Source organism: Bubalus kerabau, chromosome 8 (assembly GCF_029407905.1).
Source record: "Bubalus kerabau isolate K-KA32 ecotype Philippines breed swamp buffalo chromosome 8, PCC_UOA_SB_1v2, whole genome shotgun sequence".
Lineage (NCBI taxonomy): Eukaryota > Metazoa > Chordata > Mammalia > Artiodactyla > Bovidae > Bubalus > Bubalus kerabau.
This window is the reverse complement of record NC_073631.1, coordinates 51,230,114-51,254,234: the sequence shown is the minus strand read 5'-3', so window position 1 is coordinate 51,254,234 and position 24,121 is coordinate 51,230,114. Positions and strand designations below refer to the sequence as shown.

The 24,121-nt window shown below is 39.6% G+C and overlaps 1 protein-coding gene across 2 annotated transcripts in view; it reads right to left on the bottom strand.

Moving 5' to 3' along the window:
* Window positions 1-24,121, bottom strand: part of PRKAR2B (protein kinase cAMP-dependent type II regulatory subunit beta) — a 104,629-nt gene that overhangs the window by 16,356 nt on the left and 64,152 nt on the right. For both annotated transcript variants that reach the window (XM_055590245.1, XM_055590246.1), the window contains exons 3-5: window positions 22,753-22,805; window positions 14,464-14,547; window positions 779-885 (exon numbers count right to left, since the gene is read on the bottom strand). In XM_055590245.1, the coding sequence (XP_055446220.1) occupies window positions 779-885; window positions 14,464-14,547; window positions 22,753-22,805 (244 nt within the window). The remainder of the gene's footprint in view (window positions 1-778; window positions 886-14,463; window positions 14,548-22,752; window positions 22,806-24,121) is intronic.

The following is a 24,121-nucleotide window of genomic DNA, read 5'->3' as shown; positions in this document are numbered from 1 at the left end:
CAAACTACTCACTCTGCTGATGAGATGACGCTAGAGCAGTAGGAAAAGAGACTACCTTTTCACCTTCAGGTCCCTCTGAATTTGAATTTTTTAAACCATGAGCATACTTCACTTCATTAAGCAATAATAAAGGAAACTTTTTAGAAAACATAATAGCAGATTGAGCTATATGGATTCAATATCCCAGATGTTGTATCACACTGCTGTTTTCATGTTAACAAGAGTACCCAATTCTGTGACACGTGTAACTGGCCCTCAAGTAAACTTAACAAATGAGGAGGCTCCCAGTAAATGACTGAGATTTATTGATTCACCAAAAGTCAAGTCATCCATACATTATACCTCTTTCCTTGATCTAGCACAGTTTCTTTGCTGCTGCCGCTGCTGCTGCTAAGTCGCTTCAGTCGTGTCCGACTCTGTGCGACCCCAGAGACGGCAGCCCACCAGGCTCCCCCATCCCTGGGATTCTCCAGGCAACACTGGAGTGGTTGCCACTCTCTTCTCCAATGCATGAAAGTGAAAAGTGAAAGTGAAGTCGCTCAGTCGTGTCCGACTCTAGCGACCCCATGGACTGCAGCCTACCAGGCTCCTCCGTCCATGGGGTTTTCCAGGCAAGAGTACTGGAGAGTTCAAAGCAGGTTTATAGACCCAGTTACATAGGCATAAGGGTAGACAAGCAACAGCAATTATTGTATGTTAATCCGTCAGTCATTATAACACATTAAGATTTTCACAAAAGGTTCATTACATTTCAGGAACAAAGTTATATAAAACTTACCTATCAATTACATAAAAGTTGTCGCCATCATCACCTTGATCAATTACATGTTCCCCTTCTTTAACCAATTTTTCAAACATGGCATCTAATACTTGAGACATCTGCTCCTATTTTTCAAAAATAAAAGACATAATCTTTGTTTATCTAGAACATGTTTTCTTAAAGAACCACAATTAGCTCTATATTTTTGTGAACAAGCTCAAAGAAATGGAAATATCATGACTGCCATTGAGTCTTGTAAAAAACATACAGAACAGTCCCCTCCTCATCACATGCAAACCAGATGATTATATATTTACTCTCATATTCAGTACCTGAATAAAAGTAATTATAATTGGTCTATTTCAGAATCTTTGAAACTCTCACTTTAATACAAAAGGAAACTAACCATCAAATCATCATATACCTTGTGAAATGTAACCTTAGCAACTAAATTTATCAGGTTTATAAAGAACTATTGCAAATGCCTTTTAAAGATATCTAAACTTTAAAAAACCTTTCCTATTTTAATCATCACTCTAATTTATAGATATTTAGCCAATTTAAACCCTGACGCCAATCCTTGTTTTAGCACCAAAAACAATACAGAACCAAAAAAAAAAAAAAAAAAACAAAAAACAAAAGTAAAACCAAAAATGATTGTAGCAAACATTCCATCCATGTCCTTTATCACTAAGGTTCTCTTCAAGAAGCAACCATGTACTCCCTAGGACAGATGTATTAAAACTGAAGCCAGAGACATCAAACCTAGCAGTCAACAACTATCTTGAAACTTGGTTCTTCTAAAGTGTGCTTGACAAGGATTAAGAATAAACTCTGGATAGTGAGAATAAACTAGAAGGCCAAAGAAATCTTTCTTCAGAACAAGTCCTGGGACAATTCACAGGTCTTTGGCTAGTTAGAACAAATGGGTATGGAGAAATAGTGTGGTGATAGTAACATAAAATTCAGAAGACGTAGGAAGGGTTTAAGTCACTCTCTATGAATATAAAAAGACAGCAACTCCAACCCCCCAGGCCAAAACCAATTATTACTATAAACAAATTAAGGATCTGAAGATAGATTGGGGGGGGGGGGAGATGCAAGTGGAAAACACAGGTTGAAGAAACAAAATATTCTGGATCAAAAGCACAAACAGACTACGTGTGATTCTCTTCTTCTTGAGACCCCATTAATATTTCACAGGGACCATGAAGGTACGACTCCACAAAGATGAGAACAGGAAGAGGAAAAGTGGAGGAGAGATTTCTAGAGCAAAGAGAAGTTGCACGAGGGCAGAGACAGGGTGCCGCCTAGAGATGGGCAGGGGGCCTGCGAGTGGAGAGGCCGGCCACCTGTCAGAGCACCAGAAGCTCCAGACTGGGAAACACCTGGCTGGTCAGAATGGGACTGAGACGCTGCTGAAAACAGAGGGATTGATTTGAAGTCCTCCACGATCAGCTGATACTCTCCTTCCAATGTCTGCATCCTGAACACAGAACATTAGCAACCAAGTGTTAATCCCAACTCTTCCCCGATACGAGATCAGTGTCAGGTTCTTAGGAGAAACTAAATGAATAAGACAGAACTAGAACAGTTACTGTGAAGACTGGTGCCCCGGAACAAGGACCTTCACCTGCTTGGATGAGGGGTTCCTCCATGAGAACAGCTGGCTCCTTGCCACCCAACCAGCAGGACAATGATGGACAGGCCTGCCCCACTTACTCAGGGGTCCTCGTCAGCTTTGCATAGCCCCTCTGGGAGCCTACAAGACTAAGATAAATGGCAGTACAACACCAATGAGCTAGAAAACTCAAGAACACTGATGAGCTTTCAGAAACTTTTACTCTATATACACAGAGATGTTCAAGATGATGTCATAATCAGGAGATGAAAAACAGGATGATTAGAAAAAGTCCAAGAGAAAAATGGGTAAGCTCAAAATTGAAAACATCATTACCAAATTTTTTTTCCTTTCAACTATTTTATCTTTTAGGTCAGTTTAAGCTCCAAAATCACTGCAGATGGTGACTGCAGCCATGAAATTAAAAGACGCTTACACATTGGAAGGAAAGTTATGACCAACCTAGATAGCATATTCAAAAGCAGAGACATTTCTTTGCCAACAAAGGTCCGTCTAGTCAAGGCTATGGTTTTTCCTGTGGTCATGTATGGATGTGAGAGTTGGACTGTGAAGAAAGCTGAGCGCCAAATAATTGATGCTTTTAAACTGTGGTGTTGGAGAAGACTCCTCAGAGTCCCTTGGACAGCAAGGAGATCCAACTATTCCATTCTGAAGGAGATCAGCCCTGAGATTTCTTTGGAAGGAATGATGCTAAAGCTGAAACTCCAGTACTTTGGCCACTTCATGCGAAGAGTTGACTCATTGGAAAAGACTCTGATGCTGGGAGGGATTGGGGGCAGGAGGAGAAGGGGATGACAGAGGACGAGATGGCTGGATGGCATCACTGACTCGATGGACGTGAGTCTGAGTGAACTCCGGGAGTTGGTGATGGACAGGGAGGCCTGGCGCGCTCCGATTCACGGGGTTGCGAAGAGTCGGACACGACTGAGCGACTGAACTGAACTGAAGGTTCACAGCAAAATGGAGCAAAAAAGTATAAAGAACTGTCCTAAACCTGCTGCTTCCCCATACCTCTCCTCTATTAACATGCCCCAGAAGACGGTATGCTTATTACAAGTGATAAACATACAATGACATCAATATCACTCACAGTCCACAGCTGACATCTGGGTTCACTCGTGGTGCTACACACTCAGTGGTTTAAACAAAGGTACCCACAAAAGTAAAAATGTACCCACCATTACAGAATCTTCTTTAAGTAAATAAAGAACTAAGAAGGTACTATAAAATAAAAAACTTTAAAGAAAGTCAATAGATGAAAAGATAAGAGTAGGAACAAAGTGATATCAGAGACAACACAGGAAAGAAAATAATTAGGACAGTAAGGAATGAATTTTCCAGTAACAAAGGATGTACGTTTTCAGACTGAAAGGGCTCACTCATGGGCCAGAACCGCCACACTCACACGACCCTGTAGCTTTAGGACATCAAAGATACAGAACCGACTGCAAGGCTTCCGGAAAAAGAGGAAGGAACCCTTAAAAATATAAAAAAATGTTCAACTTCTCTCAGTTCAGATCAGTTCAGTCACTCAGTCGTGTCCGACTCTTTGCAACCCCATGAATTGCAGCACACAAGGCCTCCCTGTCCATCACCAACTCTAGGAGTTCACTCAAACTCATGTCCATCGAGTCACTGATGCCATCGAGCTATCTCATCCTCTGTCGCCACTTTCTCCTCCTGCCCCCAATCCCTCCCAGCATCAGAGTCTTTTCCAATGAGTCAACTCTTCGCATGAGGTGTAAAAGTACTGGAGTTTCAGCTTAACGTCATTCCTTCCAAAGAACACCCAGGACTGATCTCCTTCAGAATGGACTGGTTGGATCTCCTTGCTGTCCAAGGGACTCTCAGGAGTCTTCTCCAACACCACAGTTCAAAAGCATCAATTCTTCGGTACTCAGCTTTCTTCACAGTCCAACTCTCACATCCATACATGACCACTGGAAAAACCATAGCCTTGACTAGACGGACCTTTGTTGGCAAAGTAATGTCTCTGCTTTTGAATATGCTGTCTAGGTTGGTCATAATTTTCCTTCCAAGGAGTAAACATCTTTTAATTTCATAGCTGCAATCACCCATCATCTGCAGTGATTTTGGAGCTCCCCAAAATAAAGTCTGACATTGTTTCCACTATTTCCCCATCTATTTCCCATGAAGTGATGGGACCAGATGACATGACCTTAGTTTTCTGAATGTTGAGCTTTAAGCCAACTTTTTCACTCTCCTCTTGCACTTTCATCAAGAGGCTTTTTAGTTCCTCTTCACTTTCTGCCATAAGGGTGGTATCATCTGCATATATGAGGTTATTGATACTTCTCCCTGCAATCTTGATTCCAGCTTGTGCTTCCTCCAGCCCAGCGTTTCTCATGATGTACTCTGCATAGAAGTTAAATAAGCAGGGTGACAATATACAGCCTTGACGTACTCCTTTTCCTGTTTGGAATCAGTCTGCTGTTCCATGTCCAGTTCTAACTGTTGCTTCCTGACCTGCATACAGGTTTCTCAAGAGGCAGATCAGGTGGTCTGGTATTCCCATCTCTTTCAGAATTTTCCACAGTTTATTGTGATCCACATAGTCAAAGGCTTTGGCATAGTCAATAAAGCAGAAATAGATATCTTTCTGGAACCTTTTTGCTTTTTCTATGATCCAGCTGATGTTGGCAATTTGATCTCTGGTTCCTCTGCCTTTTCTAAAACCAGCTTGAACGTCTAGAAGTTCATGGTTCACGTATTGCTGAAGCCTGGCTTGAAGAATTTTGAGCATTACTTTACTAGCATATGAGATGAGTGCAATTGTACGGTAGTTTGAGCATTCTTTGGCATTGCCTTTCTTTGGGATTGAAAAGAAAACTGACATTTTCCAGTCCTGTGGCCACTGCTAAGTTTTCCAAATTTGCTGGCATATTGAGTGCAACACTTTCACAGCATCATCTTTCAGGATTTGAAATAGCTCGACTGGAATTCCATCACCTCCATTAGCTTTGTTCGTAGTGATGCTTTCTACGGCCCCCTTGACTTCACATTCCAGGATGTCTGGCTCTAGGTGAGTGATCATTGTGATTATCTGGGTTGTGAAGATCTTTTTTGTACAGTTCTTCTGTGTATTCTTGCCACCTCTTCTTAATATCTTCTGCTTCTGTTAGGTTCATAGCATTTCTGTCCTTTATCGAGCCCATCTTTGCATGAAATGTTCCCTTGGTATCTCTAATTTTCTTGAAGAGATCTCCAGTCTTTCCCATTCTGTTGTTTTCCTCTATTTCTTTGCATTGATCACTGAGGAAGGCTTTCTTATCTCTCCTTGCTATTCTTTGGAACTCTGCATTCAGATGCTTATATCTTTCCTTTCCTCCTTTGCTTTTCATTTCTTTTCTTTTCACAGCTATTTGTAAGGCCTCCTCAGACAGCCATTTTGCTTTTTTTCATTTCTTTTCCATGGCGATGGTCTTGATCCCTGCCTCCTGTACAATGTCATGAACCTCCATCCACAGTTCATCAGGTACTCTGTCTATCAGATCTAGTCCCTTAAATCTATTTCTCACTTCCACTGTATAATCATAAGAGATTTGATTTAGGTCATACCTGAATGGTCTAGTGGATTTCCCTACTTTCTTCAATTTAAGTCTGAATTTGGCAATAAGGAGTTCATGATCTGAGCCTCAGTCAGCTGCCGGATTTGTTTTTGCTGACTGTATAGAGCTTCTCCATCTTTGGCTGCAAAGAATATAATCAATCTGATTTCAGTGCTGACCATCTGGTGATGTCCATGTGGAGAGTCTTCTCTTGTGTTGTTGGAAGAGGGTGTTTGCTAGGACCAGTACGATCTCTTAGAAAAACTCTATTAGTCTTTGCCCTGCTTCATTCCGTATTCCAAGGCCAAATTCGCCTGTTACTCCAGGTGTTTCTTGACTTCTTACTTTTGCATTCCAGTCCCCTATAATGAAAAGGACATCTTTTTTTGGATGTTAGTTCTAAAAGGTCTTGTAGGTCTTCATAGAACCGTTCAACTTCAGCTTTTTCAGCATTACAGGTTGGGGCATAGGCTTGGATCACTATGATATTGAATGGTTTGCCTTGGAAATGTCAGAGATCATTCTGTCGTTTTTGAGATTGCATCCAAGTACTGCATTTCGGACTCTTTTGTTGACTATGATGGCTACTCCATTTCTTCTAAGGGTTTCCTGCCCACAGTAGTAGATATAATGGTCATCTGAGTTAAATTCACCCATTCCAGTCCATTTTAGTTCGCTGATTCCTAGAATGTTGACATTCACCCTTGCCATCTCCTGTTTGACCACTTCCAATTTGCCTTGATTCACGGACCTGACATTTCAGGTTCCTTTGCAATATTGCTCTTTACAGCATCGGACCTTGCTTCTATCACCAGTCACATCCACAACTGGGTATTGTTTTTGCTTTGGCTCCATCCCTTCATTCTTTCTGGAGTTATTTCTCCACTGATCTCCAGTAGCATATTGGGCACCTACCAACCTGGGGAGTTCCTCTTTCAGTATCCTATCATTTTGCCTTTTCATACTGTTCATGGGGTCCTCAAGGCAAGAATACTGAAGAGGTTTGCCATTCCCTTCTCCAGTGGACCACATTCTGTCAGACCTCTCCACCATGACCCGCCCGTCTTGGGTTGCCCCACGGGCGTGGCTTAGTTTCATTGAATTAGACAAGGCTGTGATCTCTGTGATCAGATTGACTAGTTTTCTGTGATTACGGTTTCAGTGTGTTTGCCCTCTGATTCCCAAGCCCGGGAGCTGACTGTGGCTCAGATCATGAACCCCTTATTGCCAAATTCAGACTTAAATTGAAGAAAGTAGGGAAAACCACTAGACCATTCAGGTATGACCTAAATCAAATCCCTTATGATTATACAGTGGAAGTGAGAAATAGATTTAAGGGACTAGATCTGATAGACCTGATGAACTATGATGTACCTGATGAACTATGGATGGAGGTTCGTGACATTGTACAGGAGACAGGGATCAAGACCATCCCCACGGAACAGAAATGCAAAAAAGCAAAATGGCTGTCTGGGGAGGCCTTACAAATAGCTGTGAAAAGAAGAGAAGCAAAAAGCAAAGGAGAAAAGGAAGGATATAAGCATCTGAATGCAGAGTTCCAAAGAATAGCAAGGAGAGATAAGAAAGCCTTCCTCAGTGATCAACGCAAAGAAATAGAGGAAAACAGAATGGGAAAGACTAGAGATCTCTTCAAGAAAATTAGAGATACCAAGGGAACATTTCATGCAAAGATGGGCTCGATAAAGGACAGAAATGGTATAGACCTAACAGAAGCAGAAGATATTAAGAAGAGGTGGCAAGAATACACAGAAGAACTGTACAAAAAAGATCTTAATGACCCAGATAATCATGATGGTGTGATCACTCACTTAGAGCCAGACATCCTGGAATGTGAAGTCAAGTAGGCCTTAGGAAGCATCACTACGAACAAAGCTAATGGAGGTGATGGAATTCCAGTTGAGCTATTTCAAATCCTGAAAGATGATGCTGTGAAAGTGCTGCACTCAATATGCCAGCAAATTTGGAAAACTCAGCAGTGGCCACAGGACTGGAAAAGGTCAGTTTTCATTCCATTCCCAAAGAAAGGCAATGCCAAAGCATGCTCAGACTACCATACAATTGCACTCATCTCATATGCTAGTAAAGTAATGCTCAAAATTCTCCAAGCCAGGCTTCAGCAATATGTGAACCATGAACTTCCAGACATTCAAGCTGGTTTTAGAAAAGGCAGAGGAACCAGAGATCAAATTGCCAACATCAGCTGGATCATGGAATAAGGAAGTGAGTTCCAGAAAAATATCTATTTCTGCTTTATTGACTATGCCAAAGCCTTTGACTGTGTGAATCACAATAAACTGTGGAAAATTCTTCAAGAGATGGGAATACCAGACCACCTGATCTGCCTCTTGAGAAACCTGTATGCAGGTCAGGAAGCAACAGTTAGAACTGGACATGGAACAACAGACTGATTCCAAACAGGAAAAGGAGTATGTCAAGGCTGTATATTGTCATCCTGCTTATTTAACTTCTATGCAGAGTACATCATGAGAAACGCTGGGCTGGAGGAAGCACAAGCTGAAATCAAGATTGCAGGGAGAAGTATCAATAACCTCAGATATGCAGATGACACCACCCTTATGGCAGAAAGAGGAACTAAAAAGCCTCTTGATGAAAGTGCAAGAGGAGAGTGAAAAAGTTGGCTTAAAGCTCAACATTCAGAAAACTAAGGTCATGTCATCTGGTCCCATCACTTCATGGGAAATAGATGGGGAAACAGTGGAAACAGTGTCAGACTTTATTTTTGGGGGCTCCAAAATCACTGCAGATGGTGATTGCAGCCATGAAATTAAAAGACGCTTACTCCTTGGAAGGAACATTATGACAACCTAGACAGCATATTCAAAAGCAGAGACATTACTTTGCCAATAAAGGTCCGTCTAGTCAAGGCTATGGTTTTTCCAGTGGTCATGTATGGATGTGAGAGTTGGACTGTGAAGAAAGCTGAGCGCCAAAGAATTGATGCTTTTGAACTGTGGTGTTGGAGAAGACTCTTGAGAGTCCCTTGGACAGCAAGGAGATCCAACCAGTCCATCCTAAAGGAGACCAGTCCTTGGGTGTTCATTGGAAGGATAATGCTGAGGCTGAAACTCCAAACTACTTTGGCCACCTCATGTGAAGAGTTGACCTACTGGAAAAGACCCTGATGCTGTGAGGGATTGGGAGTAGGAGGAGAAGGGGACGCCAGAGGATGAGATGGCTGGATGGCATCACCGACTCGATTCACATGAGTTTGAGTGAACTCCGGAGTTGGTGATGGACAGGGAGGCCTGGCGTGCTGCGATTCATGGGGTTGCAAAGAGTCAGACATGACTGAGCAACTGAAGTGAACTGACTGATATGCCTATCTGTATGTCAGTAACACATTCTTTCAATTAGTGTAGCTCTATAGTAAATACTTTTCAAAATTTATTTATTAATGTATAGTTGATATATAATATTGGGTTAGTTTCAGGTGGTAGAGTAAAAGTTTTGAAATCTGCAAGTGTGAGTCTTCCAACTTTGTTCTTTTTCAACATTATTTTGACTTCCTGTATGGGGCCCCTCTTGTATGTACAATGTTAAAACATTAGACAAAGCAAACATAATGTGTGTCCATGGTTTAGCTTTATACACATAAATGTTACTGTTTTAAACTTTTATAAATAATTTTTAAAAAGAATATGTAATCTCTGTAAATACAAATATACTGTTTAGTGGAAAAAAAAAAAAAGAACCAGGCAGAACACTGTGTAGAGTTTGTTGCCACTAAAATTTTTAAAAGAACTACCTGTATATACATAGCATAACCCTGGAAAAATATGCATCTTAGTGCTAAAAGAACTTGACTCCTGAGAAACTGGATTGCTGGGAAACAGGGATAGAAGGGAGACTCTCTTTCACTGACTACTTTTTGTTCCTTTTGAATTTTTGTAAATTATATATGCGTATGTTGTTGTTGTTGTTTAGTCACTAAGTCGTGTCCTATTCTTTGCAACCCCATGGACTGTAACCTGCCAGGCTCCTCTGTTCATGGGATTTCCAGGCAAGAATACTGGAATGGGTTCCCATTTCCTTCTCCAGGCGATCTTCCCAACCAAAGGATTGAACCCCGTCTCCTGAGTCTCCTGCACCGTCAGGCAGATTCTTTTCCAATGAGCCACCAGGGAAGCCCATATATGCATACTGATTTAAATCTAATTAATTAAATTGCCAAACTCTCCATTTGAACCCATAATGTAATATTGTATCTTTATGTGAGTTAAGGAAAACTTTTGGAAGAAAGATGGTGATCATTTTGCAGGCAGTGGCTTTCATCCCCTTCCTAGGTCCCTGTGTGAGCTCTGGCACCTACTTGTAAAAGAAGAGCCAGGGCTGGAGATGAAGCCAATGGGTCTGTAAAATAGTGCTTTCTTGATGTGATGCTAATTAGTCCCACGGGGACCAAATGAGTTCATCAATCCAGGCAACATATGGTCACCTATCAAAATTACAAAGTTTGATTAAAATGGTTTACAAATATTTTATTTTCGCTTACTGTTTATATTTCAACTTGTTTAGAACAGGTGGATGGGGAATATCAGCTTCATTGATTAGCTCTAGTCCTGGATGTTAAATGTAAAAAAGGATGAAATATAGTGCCATATAATAACTTTTCGTTATCTTGGAATTAACTGCATTTTAAAATATTATAAAGCTTAAGAATTCATACATGGATGTATGAAAAAGTAATCCCTGCTAAAATACAGAACAATTATTTCTTTTAGAACTTCTATGTGTGACAGGTGTCTGTTCTAGACAATCAAAATGTAATTTCCCCATAATTATGCACAGAGTGCAAAGAATGTAGGAAATATTTAATATGCAGAGGCTTATCTCAGGGACTGACAGCTCCTGTATGAAAACCACATCTTATTCGCCTACAGAATGCAAATTTGAGACTGAGCTCTGTAAAAGGGCTCTGACTCCCCTAAAAAATAACAATTTACTCTCCATTAATGAAAGAGCCTATCATATAGCATAGGACAATTATTTCAGTTTGCCTCAAATTAGAAGTATTTCAGAAGAAACATGGCCTACTGAGTTGAGCATTAAAATATTCATGAAAAGAATATCTTCAAAGAGATTAATAATTATAAATGCTGGGCTCAATGTATGAATACACAGAACTCCAAGAAAAAATGTTCTGAGGTCTAGGAGGTGCTAGATTTTCAAGCTAAACAACGCCTTTAAGAAAGTCAAATGAGATAGTGGATACAAAGCCACGACTGTGCTTCTTGCTAATTCGTAATCATGGCTTCCCCTTCCTCCTTCCAAGTTTTCCCTTTCCAGGGAAAGGCACCAGACATTGGGGCTCATCCAAGACTCTTTCTGTTAGGCCTCAATTCATTTGATCACCAAGGACCAACTTCTGCTCGTCCTGAGTACTTTATGAAACCATTACTTTCTCCCCTTCCTCGGTTGAGTCTGTGTCTTTTCCCCTTAACAAGGCATGGATCGCTGTTTCCTCACTGGGCTCCTGCCTGTCCCTCTCTCACCTTTAATTCCACCCCTACACTGTCACCACAGTGACCTTAGACACCCCTGATTGTTACTGTCTCTGCTTACAATGCTACTGCCTACACAGAGCGTGTGTCCACTGCTCCCATGTGGCATGCCGCACGGGTCCTTCCTGACACAGCACGTGCATCTCAGCCCCCGCCAATGGATGTCTTCCACTTCAGACTCCAGTGTTAACACGCTCCATTTTTTTCTTTCAACTGGAGATTTCTGACTCATTTTCTGAGGCTCAGTTCAAGTGTCTCTCTGGCTTCCTGGATCCTCAGGTGGGGCTGAGAAGCCCTCATCCTTCCCTAGCCCTATATTACAGCATTTATCACATTTTACCAAATGGATTTTTATGTGTATTTGAATCCCTCACCAAGTATAAGTTCCAAGAGCACAAGAACTATGTCTAAGTATTTTTGTGGCATCCTACGCTTTATACAGGCCCTGGAACACAGTGGGTGGTCAAGGGATTGACCTGAAAGGAGCTGCTATATGATACGCAGATTATATAAATGGAATATGTAATTCAATTTAAATGCATTTGGGTTATGGCAAAAATATATATATGATAAAAAACTAGAAATTTGCTTAAAATATGAACTTAAAATCTTCAACCTGCTATGTTTGGGGATACATTTCTTATTTCAAGTGGTTATTTTCTGAGAAAAATTAATTTTTACTTATTCATATTCTGTATTGTTCTTAGAAGGATTTAAGATAGTAGAGAAATAAATCAAGATGATATGAGATCAAATTCAAAAAAAGATCTTTTGGAAACAACTATATAAATATGTTTACTTTTTCCCAATAAAATATTCAACAATGGTAATTTATGAGCTTGGTAATTTCATGAACTGACTTTTTCTTTTTCGTCCTTACAAACTGTGACCTTTATATATATATAAGACCTTCAACAGAGCAGTACAATCTTTAAAAAGTCTAAAAAAAATCCTGTTTATAAAAATAACCACTGTATTTAAGTAAAGATGCTCCCTGCCAGAATACACAGGAAAAGTTTTATTACTATTATTTTTAAAATGTAATCAAACTTTCCACAATGCTTTGAAAGAATTAAAGTTGCAATGGTAAGAAAAATCAATTTACTTTAGAAGATGGAACAGAACAGGCAGCATCCGAGGAAATTATAACTGGCAGCTATTTCACTGATGCCTGTTATCACTGCTGAAGCATTAAAATACTGGTTGAAATGAACAGGAAAGTAAACAAACAAAATAGCATATGGTAGTACCAAAATACTGCCCTAGAGTGTCTTCACACTGGGTTCTAGTCCTTCCTACTCAAAGTGCGGCTGTGAGAGGAGAGCACTGCTATCCCCTGGGAGCCTGTGAGAAATACAGACTCAGGCCCCACCACTGATCTACTCATCAGAATCTGCATTTTAAACGAGATCTTCTGATGATGTACAGGCAGATTAAAGCTTAAGAAACTGTTTTTGGTGACCCTGCAAGTTTCCCATGCAAACTTCTAGCCTGAAAATAGAATCTCCTTGCTGAAGCCTATTCCTAAGGATAAAACTAAGGGTTAATTTCATAGCTGTCTTCTGTATCTATCGGTAGCAAAAGAATTAAATTCTAAATTAATTCCAATACCAAAATTACCATCTTAGACACACACACAGACAATGTTGTATCTTTTCACTAACAATTATTTGAATTCATTTTTGTGAAAGATCACTAGAGATCATAGTTTCCATGTCCTTCGTTTCATAGAATCATTATCATTCTAGATAAAAGTAATCTAAGATTATCTGGAAGCCCATCAAAATCTTTTAGTCCCTTATTCTACTATTTAATACTACCAGGAAATTTTTCCACTCATAAACTAAACTCCTACACTTTCTATCTTAATTCCATTTCTTCTTCTTCCATTATTAGTTACCAGCAACCCCATTCTTTACAGCTTTAGTTTAGGTGATAATCCTGGAGGACCTGGATCAAAGTGGACAAAACTTGTACTGTGTGGTCCTAAAATAAAATCTCCAAAGTTACAAAATGTAATCTGTGATCCTGGAGGATATAACATAAACATAACTGGTATCAGATGAGGAGCTTTAAAAAGTAATTTCAGGGTATAATATGACCCAGCATAGACGACTTGGTGTAATGCAGCATGAAAGGTATTATAAAGTATTCGTTATAAAAATGGTCTTCTAAAAAAGACTTCATCTTGTAAGAGTGGGTTTTGACTTAATGTTTTCTTCTCTCAGGCATCAATCTGAAAACTATTAAGATGTTCAGTCTGACCAAAAAAAGAACTGAAATAAGTTATGCAAGTTGACTCAGGTTTCACATGAGAATATGGCAGCAAGGGTTCTTTCCCAAATGACCATATAACAATGAATAAGCATAATCTGCAATGAAGGAAGCAGGGCATTGAGGTCAGGGTGCAGGGCAAAGTCTGAACAGCATGATTACTCATTCTGAGAGAGGGAATTCTAGAAATATATCCCAAACCAAAGATGAGAGATTTCAAAACTTTTATGAAGAAAAAAAAAATCCTTCTACCTTTAAAGTCAAGTAGAAATTTACTTTTACAATATGTATAATATAAAAGTCATACATTAAAATATAATACTGGCTGGTGAGAGAGGCACTCCCCCAGGGGCCCTGCTACCCCTACGGAGTGGATGAAGAATGCAGTCTTAGCCTCTCTTCATCAGGGCCACTTCTCAGGGCTGTGTCTGCAGTAACCTTTGATGAACAACCTAATGCCTCCCCCCAACACACAGCAGGCACTCATACTTGCTCTGACAGCAGTCAGCCCTCAGCAACCAGAACACAACCCAATGCACACGCAGGCATCTGTGGTGGGGCCTTTACATTGCCCTGGGTGATGTCAGCTTGTAAAGAGGGTGAACTCCAAGACCCTGCACAGTTCTTCATATGGACACTGAAAAAAATCATCTCTTTTATTGAGATTTATCTTACCGGATCCAGGTTCTTAAATAGCAGGATGTCTTTGCAAGCCTCTTGCAATCGATTTCTTTGATCATCAGTTTTGGGATGTATAATCTACAAGAACACCAAATCCACAATTAGACTATTGCCCTTACTTATAATGGATAAAATTTCCTAGCAGGACATTAGAAGGAAGAATGGTTAAGGCTGAGGTTCACTTTAGGTGACTAGACACTAACTACCAGCCTGCTAATAGGGAAAAGTAATACAATTTGTCTCAGGGAGGTGGTGGGCATTAATCAATACAGCACTTGAATGTTTTTCAAAGAAGTGTTTCCCCCAGGTTAGCAAGTTCATTCTGTAAAGGTCTGGACTGGCTAATCACTAAAGACTCTGAAGGTCCAGCGGGAACATAAAAAAGGACTAAGTGTTGTAACAGTTACGTTGAAAATCTACAGACTGTCTTTATTCTGTTTGCGTGCTAAGTCCCCTCAGGTGTATCTGACTCTTTGCGACCTCACCTGGAAGCCCATCAAAATCTTGTAGTCCCTATTCTACTATTTAATACTACCAGGAAATTTTTTCACTAATAGTCTGCCGGGCTCCTCTGTTCACAGGATTCTCCAGGCAAGAATACTGAAGTGGATTGCCATGCCCTCCTCCAGGGGATCTTCCCAACCCAGGGATCAAACCCTTATCTCATGTCTCCCACATTGGCAGGCAGATTCTTTGCCACGAGCACCATCTGGGAAGCCCTTATGCTGTCTAATACTCTTAATATTCTTTAATACTGTTTCATTCTTTTTACCACTAAACTTAATACTCTTTCAGAATGTAGCCCCTTTCTTCAAAACTTGATAAAATCTCTAGATGTGAGTAAATTTTTACCTGTATATTAGATATTAAATACATTTTATGCATAACACATGTAACCAGGCCCACAGGGAGTGATTTTCAACAGGGACCAAGCAATCATGTACTGTCACATCAGGAGACTAGGGATTTGAGGGAAAATGAATCTAACACTCCTGGTGCGCTCATTTGAGAACGAGCTCAAAGAAGACCACTGCCCGAGGTGCTCACTTTCAACCTGGAGGGTGAAGGCCAAGAGTATGCCCTCAGTAAGGGAGCTGGCCAGTTCTTTGGAGTCCCTTTTGACCACCAGAAGGCTCAACTGACTTGGACCCAAAGGCCCGTTCTTTTGTGAATATGGGTACCATATAACTATAAAATGGGGTAACGAGGCAAGAGATGGTCCTAAAAGCAGAAGACACCAAGTGGAGACCCACACATCAGCTTTTCCTACTCTAACGTCACACAAACAGTGACCGGAGGACATGATGATGGGTAGGGGCCCCACCATCAGAACCACCAGGGCCAGCCGGTGCTGAGCTTTGTGTCCATGACTACATCAAAACTCACAATGGGAAATTAAAACCAGCATTTCAAACCCATCTCTGACGGCTAAACGCCAGAGGCCCTAGAAGAACTGAGGAAATGTACAGCATACGTGTACTATTTATATGTGTACTGTTCACATACTATTAGCCAGTGAGAGAAGGAAGGTGTTGCAGATTTTTCTTTAAAAGGGTAAGGGATATGCAAACTAGTGTTTCCTAGCTAACCAATATTCACATCAAACTAGATTCTGTTATGGCATGTGGACCTAGAAAAAGCAGATCCTGCTGCCTAAGAACTCACTGCTATTTAAGAAACTTTAAAAATTTGGATATGAACTAAATCATGCCAACCAAAATTCATATCTGCCTACGTCAAATAAGGATGATTTTAACACAATCAAACAAAATAAAACAAAACGTTATTTCTCACTTCACAAAAACCATCTGGAACTTCAAACTGAGGTGATTGTAAGTGTTTGCCTACTGAGAAGCTCTCTCCTCAGAAAGAAAAGGTTGGGGATACCATGTCACAGATGTTGAAAATAATTTCCTGAGCCCAAGGTGGAGCCACCCCTGCCCAGGGTGCCACATCAGCAAAGCAAAGCCGAGATCACTCCCACATCTCTAGAAAATGCTCCACTTCGCCAGCAATACAGTGTATCCAGTCAGCCGATCCCCAAAGGCCAAGCCAAATCTGGGCTCTCTGCTCACTTCCTTGTTCCTCGTTCACTTTCTGTTTTTCTCTTCCTTGTTCCTTATTCTTTATCCTCTAAAAGCTTCCTGCCCTCCACCCCATTTTGCAGTTCTCTGGACCCTTGGGAATGGAGACTGCCTGCTTCATGCAGCATTAAATAAAATTTATATCACCTAAACTGTCTTCTTTAATCATTTTCAACACCATATTGCACCTGATTTACTTCTGTCATCAATTTAAGTCTTTCTCCCCCAACCCATTCACTTTGTATGAACACCTCACAGAAAAACCAGTCGTCGTTGTCTTCTCTCTCATTCTCCTGCTACTTCCCTTATGAATGCACAGTTCCAAATTTTGTTTCTCCATCCTGCGACCACTGCTACTGCGTACCTCTCTCCTCCCTGCTTTCTTTATTCCCTTCTCTTCCTTCTGCCTGCCATCACTCGTCAGGGTCTTTTATCTACCATAGTCACCCCTCACCCTCAACCTCTGCCATTAAAATTCCTGCTCTGCATCCTGAAAAGCAAACAGTCAGAAATCAGGTGAATCTTTGAAGCTCTGCCCTCCCTGCCCTGTACCAACTGTTCAGATGCTCTCCTCCTCTTACAGACTCATTTCCTTCTGTTGGGTTTGGTGGGATCTGACATCTGAGATCTGCATCTGGACAATTAAGGTCTTCTGCAGTGTGCCCAAGCGTGATTTCTACTAGGGGCAATTTTGTTTTTTATTATTTATTTCTGATTTCAAGATAAAAATCTTTTTGTTCAAACAAATATTGATGTGGCATTTACCATGTGCCAGGCACTGTTTTAAGGGCTTCACAAATATTAGTTTTAGTCTAGTAATAGGGAGTGTAGATGGCACAGTGGTAAAGAATCTGCCTGCCAATGGAGGAGACCCAAGAGACATGGGTTTAATACCTGGGTCGGGAAGATTCCCTGGAGTAGGAAATGGCAACCCACTCCAGTATTCTTGCCTGGAAAATTCCATGGACAGAGGAGCCTGGCAGGCTACAGTCCATACGGTCACATTCTGCTGGATTCAACTGAGCATACACGCACACACATCCTAGTAACAGGCCCCACGAAGCAGGTGACTGCTCAGTGAAATAAGTCAGACAGAGAAAGACAAACACTGCATGACCTCTCAAAAGGAAAAACGTAAGAAAATCAACTTGCCCAGGCAACTTCTTCAATGTGACACAGTTGAGAAGTTGTAGTGCTGGGATTCACCCCAGGCAGGCTAGCCACAGAGTTCTTACTATAAGCCAAGGTCAGCACACCATTGCCTGAAGGCCAAATTTCTTTCTGTAGGATCCCTACACTGAGAATGATTTTTTTAATGACTGTGGGAGGATAATCAAAAGAATGTTTCCCAACATATGAAAAGTATAAGAAATTCAAAGGTCCACAGGTAAAGTTTCATGGGTCATAGCCACACGTGTTTGTTTATGTACTGTCTATGGCTGCTTTTAAGCTGTAACAGCAGAGCTGAAGAGTTGTGACAGAAACTGAATGGCCCCCAAAGCATGAAGTATTGATTATTTGAAAATAGAATTCCCAGGGAAAAAAACTTTACAGGGAAAGTCTGTAAACTACTGCTATAAACCTCTGTTGCCTTTCAATTTAAAAAAAATAGAAGAAACAGGAAGACTGACTGACACGTTTTCTTTAAAGAAAACACTGGGTATCTATTTTGTTAAGCAAGGGAAGTCTGTACAAGATGTTTTCATATCTGTCCAATATGTTCTCCACACAGAGCTGAAAGTAATCTTTTAAAAGTTTAAATCAGAACACCCCATTCTCCAGAGTAAACCCTCGGTAGAGGCCATCACATTCCCACCTCCTCCTCCACCTTCCCCTCAGCCACTCAGCTCCAGCCACACCAGCCCTCACTCAGAGCCTCCAACTCTTCCCACTCTGACGGGCGTGGGTCAACCCAAAATGCACTCCCAGACTTTTGGCAAGATTCTCTCCACATTCATCCTCTGGTCTCACTTCAAGGAGCCCTTCTCCCACTATTCTGTTTCATTAGGGATCTAGTTGATCTGGGGGTTTGGTTTTAATCCCTACACCCTATCACACTGTCCTTTCAACAGTTCATATTTTGTGACTGCTAATTTGCTAGCTTTCTGTTAGCTTCTGTTATTAGACTCTGAGCTCCAAGACGGCAAGGACTTATCCATCATGTTCACCACTGTATACTTAGCATTCGACCAGATATGCAGAAAGCACTCCCAAAACCTTTCATGGAGTACAAAATGAAGAAACACTCCACTCTTAAATTTACTAGCTCTTCTCTGCCGTTTCTACATGCTAGATGTACATAACCCTTACATTTTCATTTATTAAAGGTATTCCAAGTAAAATCTAATTTGTTATTTTCCAAAGTCAATCTTAAGTACTTAAATTTTCTTTGAATATGTATTATTTTATAAAAAAAATATCTATTTACAGCTGTGAGATTACAGATTGTTGTTGTTGCTTAGTCACTAAGTTGTATCTGACTCTTCATGACCCTACAGACTGTAGCCTGCCAGGCTCCTCTGTCCATGGGATTCTCTAGGTAAGAATACTGAAGTGGGTTGCCATTTCCTTCTTCAGGGGATCTCTCAGACACAGGGATCAAACTTGTGTCTCCTGCTTGGCAGGCAGATTTTTTTTTTTTTACCATTGACCCACCAGGGAAGCCCAATAAAAAAACAGACTCTTTGAAATAAGACAAATGTCCAAATGAAAAGTTAATTTATCAAAAAGCACTGTATGTTTTCCTTATGGACATTTTCTAAAGCCAATTAATTTTGAAATCTGTAGTAATCATTTCTAAAGGCTATGGTACAAACTGCCTTACAGTATCTATTCAGATCAGATCAGATCAGTCGCTCAGTCGTGTCCGACTCTTTGTGACCCCATGAATCGCAGCACGCCAGGCCTCCCTGTCCATCACCAACTCCCGGAGTTCACTGAGACTCACGTCCATCGAGTCGGTGATGCTATCCAGCCATCTCATCCTCTGTCGTCCCCTTCTCCTCTTGCCCCCAATCCCTCCCAGCTAGACAAAAAAATTGTACAGTTTTTAGCAACATGTTTAGAGAAGAGTCAACTTAATGAAAACCCCGACACTTTATTATAATGATTAATAATTAATTAATTACCAAAAATCTACTAAAGTAACATCGAAGGGTGTCACAGGCACAACTTGGGTTGAATGTCCAACCCACAAAGATGCCTCCTTCACCAGGAACTGCCCTTATCTATCTATTTATGTACCTTTCAAAAAATTATAGTTAATCTACAAAGTTGTGTTAGTTTCAGATATAAAGCAATTGTTTTATTCAGATATAAAGCAATTGTTTTATATATATATATATATATATGTTTTTCAGATTCTTTTCCATTATAGGTTATTATAAATACTGAATATAGTTCACTGTGCTATGTCGGTCATTGTTCTTTACCTATTTTATAAATATATATATACAGTAGTGTGTATATGTTAATCCCAAACACCTAATTTCTCTCTCCCCCAACTCCTGCTATCTACTACAGTAACCATAAATTTGTTTTCTATGTCTACGAATCTATTTCTGTTTTGTAAATAAGTTGATTTATACAATTTTTTAAGATTTCACATACAAGTGATGTCATATGATATCTGTCTTTGTCTTACTCACTCAGTATAGTAATTTCTAGGTTTATCTATGTTGCTACAGATGGCACTGCTTCATTCTTTTTTGTGGCTGAGTAGTATCCATTGTGGAGAAGGCAATGGCACCCCACTCCAGTACTCTTGCCTGGAAAATCCCATGGATGGAGGAGCCTGGTAGGCTGCAGTCCATGGGGTCGCGAAGAGTCGGATACGACTAAGCGTCTTCACTTTCACTTTTCACTTTCATGCACTGGAGAAGGAAATGGCAACCCATTCCAGCATTCTTGCCTGGAGAATCCCAGGGACAGGGGGAGCCTGGTGGGCTGCCATCTATGGGGTCGCACAGAGTTGGACATGACTGAAGCGACTTAGCAGCAGCAGCAGCAGCATCCATTGTATATATTTGCCACATCTTTATCCATTCACCTGTTGATGGACATTTAGGTTGTTTCAAAGTCCTGGCTATTATACAAATGGTGCTACTATGAGCACTAGGGTACATGCATCTTTTTGAATGAAAGTTTTCTCTGGATATATATGCCCAGGAGTGGGATTGCAGGATACCCTCATTTTAAGTGAGGCCCCACAGTTAAGTCTGTACTCCTTGGCTTGGTCCCCAACCCCAAGGTCAGGTCTGTGAAAACTCTCCACAAGGAAACTAGGATTGTGAACTGAGAGAGACATACGAGTCAGTGGCAGCTGAGTCCCTTTCAGTGTTGACACTCTAAGTGCTACGCCAGTGCTGTGAAAGGATCCCAGAGGGGGCTGACTCCTGCCTGCTAGCCACAGCCTGGTGTTTTCTTTAACTCTTTCGGGAATTCTGTAAGATCTCCAAGCACATGTCCAATAATTCCCCAATTTTTTTTTTCCTGTTGTAATACATTTCTTTTTTTTTTTTTAATTTTATTTTATTTTTAAACTTTACATAATTGTATTAGTTTTGCCAAATATCAAAATGAATCCACCACAGGGAACACATGTATACATGTTTTTGTTTTTTAATCTCAATGTGATTAGGGGTTTCTTTCCCCCAGACAAATGATTCTTATCTGGTATAGCCCTCCCAACAAAACTGTCAGCAATTAGTTGGAGTGATCTAGTCAAACCACTTTACCTATGGCATAGACCAAATGGTAGCTAACAGTTGTCAGGTCCATGAGATACCATATATTGCTTTCAAACTATATTTTTAAATGTTCTTTTTAATTTAAATTTTTACTAAGTCAAACCAGCTCATCAAACATCTCAATTACTAAGCTTTATCACATACATTTATACACAAATACAAAGAATGATTGGAGTAGGAAACGGCAACCCACTTCAGCACTCTTGCCTGGAAAATTGCATGGAAAGAGGAGTCTGGAGGGCTACAATCCATGGGGTTGCAAAGAGTCGGACATGACTGAGCACATATAAATACACACACACACACAAAACGCTGTCTTCAAAGTAACCTATTATTATTTCGTTGAAATACATAAATAAAGTGTAGGATAGGGGAGAGTTGTTTGGACCACATTATAGTGGTTATAGCACATTAAACATTAGTGATGATACCTTGACCCTAAGGCAACATAATTTTCAGACTGGAATTTATGGACTTTATAAAAATATGTAAGTTTTGGTTCTCAGAAGTGAATACTGCAAGTCTGGTACTGTCCCCATCATGGACAATTGTGAAATGGGATTTCCTTCAAAATCTTCTGTGTCATTTAAGGTTCCTGATCTTTCTACCACTGGATTTTATTTACATTTCAGGGATCTTAATGATGTAATGACTTAGGGACCCAGTATTCTGCTTTTCTATAAAACTCAATCTTATTGAAGTATTTTTCAGAGCTATAGAAATAGATTTCCTTTTCATTTTTTACCAAATGAAAAAATAGAAACTTTTGCAATGTACTCAAAAATAAATAAACAAATGATTACTTTCCATTTCCAGGCTAAGTAATCTCCTATTTAGTTTACTTTCTACTAAATAAGTAATAGGAGAATAGAGCAAAAGGACACAGCTTAAAAAGTGTTTCAAACCAGACAAATTCTTACAAAAACATTAGGCCCTCCAAATCAGTTTCTGAGCAAACAATCAGATACACAGATTTTAAAAAATAATAACTTCTGTACTGACACTTTAGATGTAATTTTATTGTGTCTGTTGTTTCAGAGTAAGCATCTGTTATGATAAATTAGTAGGAGCAAAAGTCTTTTCCCAGTATTTTTCTTTGCTAGAAATACTTACTTGTCTAAGAAAAATAATATTATCACTTTGGGAAAGATAGCTAAAAACATTTTTCATCACAGGCTATATTTTTGCAAGAGAAATAAAAGCACAACTTCAGTGAGTTATTATGTCCATCTTTCCTTTTATCCAAAGAGAGAGATACTTTGGATCAAAGTAAACTACACAGAACATGAAGCAGTAAGCTATCAGAGAGAAGACTACGAAAAGAAACAGTCAAAATAATTCCATTATGCTTTCTGTTCATCTATAAGCCTGTTAACATCTTTTCTATTACTATTTGCCTTATCCAAGACAAGAGTATAATGTAAAATTAATGTATTCAGTAAGTTACATACCCTGGATTCAGCATCATCTTCTTCTTCATCAGGATTATAAGCTTCTGCACATACTGCAAAGATAAACATGGAAATTTTAAAGATTCTTTCACCAAGAAACATGCTACAATAAATATATCTTTAAAAATTAATGAACAAAAAGAATGCTGTGGTGTAAAAAAGCATGAATCTACCTCATCCAGGGCAAGTAGTCTACCCCCCAAAGCCAGTCTGCTATTGCAATTTATACGGAATTTACTAAAATATAAACCTGCCCTTTTAGGTACTGATAACTTCTTTTCTTTCTTTTACTCAGAGAAACATAGCTAACCTCTTTCACCTTCATTTCCAAGCTAGAGAAATGGTTAAGATCAAAAATAACTGGAAAGAACAGGCACACACAAAATCTAAGTCTGCTTTGAAATGGTCAATTTAATCATGCAATTATGAGTAACTTGCATAAATCATCTATAATTCAATCTTCCAGGAATAAATACTATTAATATTTTGCATATTCCTTTCCAGTCTTTATTCTGAGCTGAGTTCATATTGCATTCAAAATTTTAAAACTTGCTTTTTCATTTAACACTCTAAGAGTTCTGCATGCCATTGGCAACATTTTATAAATATTTTTTAAAGACTGCTAATTATTTATCATAAGCTCCAATTTACTACTCCCCTAACGCTAGACACAAAACTGGCTTCTATTGAAACAACCTTGCACTAAATATCTTAATGCACAAATATTTGTCTACATTTCAGATTATGTTATGGAATTATTCCCAAATGTTATTTTGGGGGCTAAAAGGTATGACAACTTTTAAGGCATATTTATCACGACATTTCTTTGCAGGGGGATTATACCCATCCAGTGTTCTATAAGGAATGTGTGAGGAGACTCCCCTAAATGGTACCACAGAGTTAGATATTATTGCCAATTTAAATGAAAAAAAGATTTAAATTTTTAAGTATTATTGAATTTGAACAATTTTCAAATGTTTGTAAGCCGACTGTATATCCTCTTTTGTCCCTATGCCTGAGACATTTACTTCTGTATTTTATTTTCTTTTTGATTTATACCAGTTTCTCGATACCAGTTTGACATATCTCTTATAATCATTTCATCCAATTTTTTTTTTTTTCTTTGGCCATGCTATGTGCTTGCAGGATCTTAGTTCCCAGACTATGGATTAAACTCAAACCAAGGCAGTGAAAGCATGGAGTCCTAACTACTGGACGGCAGGAAATTCCCTCCAGTTTGCTTTTTAACTATAATTACTAGATCTTTTTTTTTTGTTTGTTTTAAACCAATTACTCATGTTTTTTGTTTTTAATGTAATGACATCAAGAAAAAAATTCCCCAATATGATTTAAACCCGATGTTAAACAT